This window comes from Sus scrofa, chromosome 2 (genome assembly GCF_000003025.6).
Source record: "Sus scrofa isolate TJ Tabasco breed Duroc chromosome 2, Sscrofa11.1, whole genome shotgun sequence".
Classification (NCBI taxonomy): domain Eukaryota; kingdom Metazoa; phylum Chordata; class Mammalia; order Artiodactyla; family Suidae; genus Sus; species Sus scrofa.
In genome coordinates, this window is record NC_010444.4 from 714,581 (window position 1) to 723,846 (window position 9,266).

General features: G+C 66.3%; 1 protein-coding gene across 1 annotated transcript in view; it reads left to right on the forward strand.

The window, feature by feature from the left end:
- Positions 1-4,962, forward strand: part of MUC2 (mucin 2, oligomeric mucus/gel-forming) — a 30,180-nt gene extending 25,218 nt beyond the window's left edge. The window contains 14 exon segments of the mRNA XM_021082584.1: positions 15-240; positions 879-1,057; positions 1,391-1,460; positions 1,588-1,688; positions 1,781-1,812; positions 2,285-2,462; positions 2,617-2,721; positions 2,863-2,903; positions 3,024-3,146; positions 3,229-3,327; positions 3,707-3,835; positions 4,020-4,059; positions 4,356-4,482; positions 4,570-4,962. Of these exon segments, the coding sequence (XP_020938243.1) occupies positions 15-240; positions 879-1,057; positions 1,391-1,460; positions 1,588-1,688; positions 1,781-1,812; positions 2,285-2,462; positions 2,617-2,721; positions 2,863-2,903; positions 3,024-3,146; positions 3,229-3,327; positions 3,707-3,835; positions 4,020-4,059; positions 4,356-4,482; positions 4,570-4,792 (1,673 nt within the window). The 3' untranslated portion in view covers positions 4,793-4,962.

The following is a 9,266-nucleotide window of genomic DNA, read 5'->3' on the forward strand; positions in this document are numbered from 1 at the left end:
TCTCGCCCGCACAGGCACGTGCACCAACACCACCGCGGACGACTGCGTGCTGCCCAGCGGGGAGGTCACTGACGACTGCGAGGTCGCGGCTGACCAGTGGGTGGTGAATGACCCCTCCAAGCCTCACTGTCCCCACATCAGCTTCACCACCAGGAGCCCGGCCACCTCGCCGCCTGTGGGCCGCGGCACCACCGCGAGGAAGGACTGCGCGTCTCCCCTTTGCGAGCTCATCAAGGACAGGTGACCCTGTCCCCCGCCGAGCCACAGCCTCCGGGGGTGGGGGCTCCGCTCTCTGTGCCCCCACCGGGTCTGCAGAGAGGAGGCCGCAGGGCTGAGCGTGGGGCGGGGAGGGGGCCCAGGGCTCGGGCTCCCCAATTTCCGAGGGGCTGAACGGCCTCGTCGGGTGTGCCTCTGCCCCGTGAGGCCCCCCAGATTGCTCCTGCCTTCTGGGAGGGGACGAGGTCTGCTGAGCTTGAAGCATGGGGGAGACCAGTTGACTCGGGGCAGAGCTGGCATTCAGGACTGGCACTGGGGAGGCGGATTTGGGCTCAGACAGAGAGGGTGCTCCCAAAGCTGGCATCACGGAGTGGCCCTAGATCGGTGAGTGGGCGCTGGGAGGCCCCCTGCGAGCTTTGCCCCTGTGGCCGTTTAGACTCAGAGCGTCCGTCTCTGGGAGCACGACGGCACAGTGCCTCACTCTCGGGCCGGGGTGCCGTCCCCCTTCCCGTGAGGCCAGCCCCATCCTCGGCCCTGGCGTGGGGCTGCTGGCCCCAGGCTGAGCCACGCTCTGGGGGTAGCCTGGGTGGAGGTGCCAGGCAAGGGGCGCGTGAGAGAGGCAAGGAGCGCCAGCCAGATGGTGACGTGCTGCCACCTCACAGCTTGTTCGCCGAGTGCCACGCCCTGGCACCTCCCCAGCACTACTACGAGGCCTGCATGTTCGACAGCTGCTTCGTGCCCAACTCGGGCCTGGAGTGCGCCAGCCTGCAGACCTACGCGGCCCTCTGTGCCCAGGAGGGCATCTGCGTGGACTGGCGGAACCACACCCACGGAGCCTGCCGTAAGTGCCCTCCTGCTGCGCCCCGGGCTGGTCCTGCAGGCCAGGGAGTGTCTTTGGGCTCTGCCGGGCGCTGTGCGCAGCCAGAAACCAGACTGGGGTGGGGTGGCCAGGCCAGCTGAAGACAGCCTTACAGCTGGCCCCTGCCTCCCAGCTCGGGACAGCATGGGGGGCTGAAGCAGGCAGCACCGGGCCCCTGGCCACCTGGCCACCCTCAGCCCATGTGGGAGGGAGAGTCCAGTTGGGGGGGCTGGCAGGACTGTCCCTTGCGGCGGGTGAGGTGGGGCCCAGGCTCCCCGCCCTGGCTCTGGCTGGATCCCTGCCTCCTTCCTGCAGCGGTGACGTGCCCTGCTCACCGGGAGTACCGGGCCTGTGGTCCTGCAGAAGAGCCCACCTGCAAGTCCAGGTCAGTTGCCCGCGGAGGTGACAGGCGGCAGCTGGCCCCTCTGGCCATGCTTCTGGGCAGCCCTACCCGGGCCTGGGGGTCCAGCCGGAACGCACACCCATCTCACATCGCCCTCCCCACCCCCCAGCCCCTCCCAGCAGAACAGCACGCGCCTGGTGGAAGGCTGCTTCTGCCCCGAGGGCACCATGAACTACGCCCCCGGCTTCGACGTCTGTGTGGACTTCTGCGGTAGGCTGCCCGGCCCGTGGCCTCTGCACGGGGTACCCCAGCTCCTGCCGCACCACGGCTGGGCTCACAGGGCTGTTTCCTCTCCCTCCTAGGCTGTGTGGGGCCTGACAACGTGCCCAGAGAGGTAGGCTGACCCCCGGGTGCGGGCTCCATTCTCCCACCAACCCTGAATGGGGGGCGGAATGAGAACTGGAACTTGGGGGACTGAGTCATGAGTCACTTCAGTCCTGGGAGGCTGAGGTAGCGGGGACCACCCACCCCTCGGCGCCTCCACCACCGGCCGTCGGATGCTCTGTCTACACCTGCGGCAGCCTCTGTGGTCTGTTGTGTCTCCTCCACACCGGTTGGTCCTTCGGCTCCCCGCTGTGGTGAGCCCTGTAGCCCCCGTAGACACACGTGGTGCGCCTGCCACACGCGCCAGGCCTGTGCGGGCACAGGCTGGTGAGCAGGACTCAGTTGTGATGTTAGCGGCCTGGCCCGGAATGGGGGGCCCCGGCGCCTAGACCCTGGCTCGGCTGCCTGGAGGCGGGGAGGGCGTGGGCTTTCGCGTGGGCGGGTGCCGACTCTGGGCATCGTGCCCCCCTCCCTCCCTGCAGTTTGGGGAGCACTTTGAGTTCGACTGCAAGCACTGCCTCTGCCTGGAGGGCGGCAGCGGCATCACCTGCCGGCCCAAGACCTGTGCCCCGGAGCAGCGCGTGGAGTGCCGGGAGGACGGCACCTACCCCGTCAGGGAGGTCGACCCCTTGGACACCTGCTGCAACGTCACCTCCTGCAGTAAGGCGCCCGCGGGGCAGGGAGTGGGCGCATCCGCCGCGCGCTGGCTGGAGGCTGGGCCCTGGCTGGCGTCCGCAGGGGAGTGGGTGCTGGGGAGGCTGCAGGACGCAGCCGGCGCGGGGCACCCTCACCATGGGCCTGCCCGTGTTTTCAGAGTGCAACGCCAGCCTGTGCAGGGAGCAGCCCCCGCTGTGCCCGCTGGGCTTCCAAGTGAAGAGCCAGATGGTCCCTGGGCGGTGCTGCCCCCGCTACTCGTGTGGTAGGTGGGCGGGGCGAGGGAGGAGGGAGGTCCGGGGCGGGCGGTGGGCCTGGGCTGGGGGGGAGGTGGGACGGTGGGGGGTCCTGGGGGCTCCGCCTCCACGCGGTCCACTGGACTCTCATCCCTGCTCTTTCTCCCAAGAGCCCAAGGGCGTGTGTGTCATCGACCAGGCCGAGTACCAGGTGAGCCCCGGCCCGGCGGGGCGGGGGCGGGGCGGGGGCGGGGCGCGGCGGGGCGGCCCGGTGCGGGGCGGGGGCTGTGCGTTGGTGGCCCCGCCTCACCCTCCTTCCCCGTTGTCCCAGCCCGGCTCTCCAGTCTACTCGTCTAAGTGCCAGAACTGCATCTGCACGGACCGCAGGGACAACGCCACGCAGCTCAACGTCATCTCCTGCACCCACGTGCCCTGCAACACCTCCTGCAACCCCGTGAGCGGCCCCAGACCAGCCCACCCACCGGCCTCCCGGCGGAGCCCGCCTTCTTCCAAAGCCAACCTTCTGTGTCCCACAGGGCTTCGAGCTTGTGGACGCCCCGGGGGAGTGTTGCAAGAAGTGCCAGCAGACCCAGTGTGTCATCAACTTGCCCGACAACCAGAAGCTGGTCCTGAAGGTGCGTCCCGTGCATCCCGCACCGCACGGGGCCTGCAGCCCAGCGCCGGGCCAGGCCCCCGGCCCCACGGCTTGCAGGGCTGTCAGGACACCTGCCGCGGGGTCGCGCCCCGCCCTGTAACCCAGGCACCTCTCGAGACACCTTTTCCAGCAAGATCAGCGCTGCAGGGTGTGGCGGTTAGGATGTGGACCGGTCTTTGGGCTACGGCCGGGCCACTCCTGGGTGTCACCAGCCCCGTGGCTCTGGGCCTGCAGGCAGGGCCTCTGTCCCAGAAACTGCACGTGGCACGGTGGCCTCAGGGCTCAGAGCGCCTGGCCTCTCTGGTTTTCTTTGTGGGTGGGGCTCCTCTGGCCTCATGCAGACCCTCCTCTGCCCGCAGCCCGGGGACAGGAAGAGGGACTCCCTGGACAACTGCACCTTCTTCAGCTGCGTGAAGGCACACGACCAGCTCATCTCCTCCGTCTCCAGCATCACCTGCCCCGACTTTGACCCCAGCACCTGCCTCCCCGTGAGCGGGCCCGTCTCTGTTGGGAGTGGGGGTCCCCAGTGTTCCTGAGGGATTGGGTCCCCGAGCTAGGGCAGTGGCTGCCCTGAGAGGCTCCTGCCCGGGCCCCGAAGCCCACCGCTGTGGCAGGAGGCGGGGGTCTCTCACCAGTGGGGTCTGGGGCTCAGCTCATTCTCCTTCTCTCCAGGGCTCCGTCACGCTCATGCGCAACGGCTGTTGCAGGAAATGTGAGTGCAGACTGGTGGGCGGGTGGCTCCTGGGCATGGCCGCAGCCTGGTGGTGGGCTCTACCCGGGGCCCCTTGGAGCAGGGGAGGATGGTGCTCCCGGAACACCCTCCCCCCGGGGCCCTCTCAGCTGGATGCTGGGTGCCCCGGGAGCCTGTATCCCTTCCCAGGAAGCAGGACCGAGCCCAGCTTGCTTGAGGGCGGCCAGGGTGGGGTGCAGGGGACGGGAGAGGACGCAGTGAGGGAGAGAGGGAGGCCCCGGAAGGTGGAGACCCCCAGCCTCTCCCCCCCACCCCAGGCATCCCTCGCAATGAGACCCGGGTCGCCTGCTCCACCATCTCCGTCGTCAGGGAAATTTCCTACGATGGCTGCACCGCACTGGTGACCATGAACGACTGCTCCGGGTCCTGTGGGACCTTTGCCATGTGAGGCCCAGCGGCGGGTGGCCCTGGTGGGGAGGGGGTGCTGCGCCTGCCCAGCCGGCAGCGGCCCTCACTCCGGCCTCCCCCCAGGTACTCGGCCCAGGCGCAGTCCCTGGACCACAAGTGCTCCTGCTGCAAGGAGTATCGCACCAGCCAGCGGGAGGTGACGCTGCAGTGCCCGGACGGCGGGACGCTCAGCCACACCTACACCCACATCGAGAGCTGTCTGTGCCAGGACACCGTGTGCCAGCTGCCCTCCCAGCGCAGGACCCGGCGCTCCGGCCCCAGGGTCCTGGGCCCAGGGACGGGCTGAGCAGAGAGGGCTCGGCCACCGGGCCCGCTGCCACCGCCCGGCGTGTCCCCTCCCCCCGGTGAATCTCCTCGCTTCTTCCACCTCCTACGCTGACTTTCTCTCCACGGATATTTATTTTCTGAGCCTTTTTTCAACTCTTCGCTTTTCCAAATAAACTTGGGCAACAATGCCGTGCCGGTGTGCTTCAGTAGACGCTGAGGGGTCTGGGGCTCTGCCGTGCAAGGCCCAGGTGCGGCCGCTTCCCGGGGCACGAGCGGGGCCTGGCCACCAGGCCCTGCGCACAGGACACGCGCGCCATCGTGCACACGTGCCTGACCTGGCTTTCGCGAACCCCTCGGCCCTGTCCTGCCCAGTCCTGTTCTCGGCCTGTGCGGAGCCCTGGCTGGGCCGGCAAGGGGCAGGCGGCCCCTCTCGGAAGCCTCAGAGCCGTTACAGCCACATGTGCACCTGTGTGTGTGTGTGCAGAAGCGTGTGTGTTTGCACGCGTGATCTACGTGTGAGTGTGCACGGGCGTGTGTGCGCCCCCTGGGGAAAATAAAGAAGGGTCTGGTCCACGGACCGGGGGCAGCACGCCGGCGCCTGCTACAAAAAAACCACCAAAAGTGACCTTCTGGGTCCTTCTGGGCTGCTCTGAAGCGGCCAGCAGAGCTGGCGGAGCCTCCAGACTGACTGGCATTCTCTCTGGCTGGCTCCGTGGACCCTGGCAGAGGCGGCCCCGTGTGTGCCTTGTGTGTTCACGTGGCCACCGGCCTGACCCTTTCCTGTCACCAGGTCAGCGCAGCAGCACCCTGGGTCCAGGGCCCTGCCCCGCCCCGCCCCCTCTGGTGACTTCTGGTTGTCCCTGGTCCACTGCTCCTATGTGCTCAGCTGGTTTAGGCTGGTTTGGGAGCCACCAGGTCCCCTCCTAAAGCAGGTTTACTGGGGAAACACGGGAGCAGCCCATCCTTGCTGAATGGCCCCACAGGGTCCTGGGTGCTTCAGAACCAGCCCTGCACCCCCAGGCTCTCAGCTGTTGTGACGTCCCCTCCTGGGCCATGAGGGCCGTGAACTCTGTCCTCTCGGGGCGTGGCCTGTGACCTGACACGGACCCAGGCCTGGCAGCCCCCCGGCACAGGCTGCGTGACCTGCAGGACAGGGTGGCGGGGAGGGGGCTGCAGTCTGCTTTCAGGTCCAGAGCTGGGAAGTGGGGGCTCCAGGGTGACCAGGGATGACTGAGGGGGCAACTGTGCGCCCAGCCCCCCTGATTTGAGCAGAACAGCCCCGGGTTTTCTCTCTTGCGGGAGAAAGGACGAGCGAAGATACAGGCACGCTCCCCTCGCGCAGGACCTCGGGGGGTTGGGGGGGTCGTTTCCTTCCCTTGCTTCTCTCAGGCCAGCTGTTCTGCCCCACCTCCACCTTTCAGATGGGGCTTTGGGGGGGTCTGCTGTCTGCTGCGACAACGGAACACTGAACCGGGGGTGTCGCCGCCGCCCCTTCTCTGCTCTGGGAGCAGCGCTGCTCCCACCCGGCTCTCCCAACCAGGCCTTTCACCTGACGGCCCCCACCAGGCCCGGGGCTGCTCCGCAGGTGTTCCTTGCCTGCCCCAGACCTGGTTTCAGGCTGGGGAGGGGTCCTCGTGGAGACCCCAGGGCCGCTCGCACAAGCCCTGCCCTTGCAAACCAGCATGACAGGCAGTGCCTGCTCCCTGGTCCCAAGGCAGAGCGGGGACCAGCCAGACTCAGGGTCTGCTGGTGAGAGGCTCTGATGTCCCCAGTCACCCGTCTGGGAGACCCCGCGTGACACCTTTGGTAAATGGGGGGTGGGGTGGGGGGGCAGGCAGGGCAGCCCCTCCCCGCAGCTCTGTCTTCTTCCTCTCCTGGCTCACAGCCTGAGCTCACAGCCTGGCCTCCCGAGGCACCCTGGGGTACCCCCTGCGACGACGAGGGCCATCGGCTTCTGCCAGACCCCACAGTGGGCTGTCCCCTGTCTGTGGTGCCCCCAGGGCAGAGGAGACAAGGACCAGGCCAGCCAAGAGGGCAGTCTAGGCCCTGGTCCCGGAGGCGGTGGGGCCGCTGCCTTGGGGTGCCCTGGGAAGGGGGTTAGGCCTGGGCAGGAGCAGCGGCCCCTCCACACGCTGCACCGCCAACGCCCCCCAGCCCTGGGTCATCGCCACCTCGGTAAGGGGGGAAGGGCGCTGTCTGCGCAAGAAGAGAGCGCCTCACGCCTTGTTGCCACTGCGGGCCTGTTTTCCTGCTGCCCCCCAGGCCCACACCCTGCAAGGGCCCTGACAGAGGGACCACGCCAACCCCTTGTTCAGCGGGGAGCCTCAGGCCTGGTGGGCAAGGGGTCTCCCAAGGCCCCACGGAGGCCCCGAGGCAGGGTTGACAAGCCGTGGGTCCCTCTGCTGTGTGCTCCCCTGCCCCCAGACCCGCCCGGCAGGTACCCCGCCTGGCCCTCCCTGGAGCCTGCTGCTGTGACCTGCACCTGGGGTGGGCAGGGGCCACAAGTGCCCGTCTGGCCTCACGGTCTGCAGCTCAGCTAAGCTGACCCCTGGGGATGCCAGCCGGCCCAGGCGTGTCCAGGGCAGGTGGACACACAGAAGAGCTGGTCCTTGTGGACCCGTGGCCGCGGTGCCCGCTCAGGCTGCAGCTGTGCGGATGCTTTGGTGGGGCTGGGGAACTGGGGTGGCTCCCCCAGAGGGCTGTGACCATTACAACAAACGGGTAGTGCCTGGCCTGCTGGGCCCAGGCTTTCAGGAGGCTATGAGGCCACTCTCAGCCCCAGGAAGGTGGCAGAGCCAGGAGCCCTGCCTGGGCCCAGAGAAGGGCCGGGCCTCCTGGGCCTGTAGGGAAAGGGGGTCATCAGCCCCAGGGCAATTTTCTGGGGCTCTGCAGGGCACCAGCAGTGAGGGGAGCCCGGGGCCGCAGTGGCTGGCCGGGGGCCACAGGGCAGCGGTGGAGACCCCGATGGGAACACAGCCCTTCCGAGCCGCTGCCTGGGCAGGCCCGCCCTCACCCGGTGCCTGGACATTCACACGGGGACCCGGCTCAGGGTGCTGCCACCTGGTTCTTCCCGGGAACCTTTAAAACTCACTCTGAGTTGAGCCCCTGGACGTCAGCGACCTCTGTCCCACCACCCGTGACCCAGGGCGGAGGACCCTGTGCCCCACGCTGCCCCTGGCGTCTGGGATCTGCGGGTGATAAACCTCGTGACTCGACTTTGTGCTGAAACTGCACCCGCCATGGAAACGGCCTGGGGCTTCCCTCCTCCAGGGGCTCGGGTCCGAGGGAGCGTGGGGGCCCTCCTTCTGCGGCTCGTGAGCTGCTACCCCCGCCCGCTCCTGGCTTTGCAGCCTGACTCCGGGAAAGGGTCTGCCCTCAGAGGCAGCTCTGGACAAGCAGGGTGGGGCCTGGGGGCCGCTCCCTTTGAGGACCCCGCCGCCCTCCTCACTTCACTTCTCTTTCCTGGGGGGCACTTGCCGGTCTCTTAAATTTGAAATGAGCTGATGGACCCCGAGTGTCCCACCTGACCCCAGCAGAAGCACGTCTGTCTGGCTCACGTGGCTCATGCACAAAGAGGGAGCGCGCTCCGGCCCCGAGACGGAAGTCCACATGCTACCACATCGAAAATCAAAGTGTGGGGGCAACCACGTGGAATTAAAGGAAACATCAACAACAGAGAGATAGCTATCTGGAAAATCTGAACATTTAGAAACTAAGACACAGTTTTTTTTCTTCTTAAGGTTGCACCTGCGGCACATGGAAGTTCCTGGGCTAGGGTTCAAATCAGAGCCGCAGCTGCAGTCCTACACCACAGCCACAGCAGCTCGGGATCCTTAACCCACTGAGTGAGGCCAGGGATCGAACCCGCAACCTCATGGATAGTAGTCAGTTTCATTACCACTGAGCCACAGTGGAAACTCCTTCTATGTTTATTTTTTTAAAAAAGAAGTTTTGGAGTTCCCATTGTGGTCCATGAGTTCCCATGACAGGAACTCCTTATTGTGTATATATATATATATATTTTTGTCTTTTCTGGGGCTGCACCACGGCATACGGAGGTTCCCAGGCTAGGGCTCTAATCAGACCTACACCAGAGCCACAGCAACGCGGGATCCTTTAACCCACTGAGCGAGGCCAGGGATCGAACCCGCAACCTCATGGTTCCTAGTTGTATTTGCTAACCCCTGAGCCACGACAGGAACTCCCTTACTTTATTTTTTAAAAAAAGAAGGGTTGGTGTTCCCAAGTGGCTCAGTGGTAATGAACCCAACTGGTATCCAGTTGGCATCGATCCCTGGCATCGCTCAGTGGGTTAAGGATCCCACGTCGCCATGAGCTGTGGTGTAGGCTGCAGACGTGGCTCAGATCCCACGTTGCTGTGGCTGTGGTGTAGGCCGGTGGCTACAGTTCCAATTCGACCCCTAGCCTGGGAACCTCCGACATATGCTGCACCTGCAGCCCTAAAAAGAAGACAAAATAATATTAAAATTTAA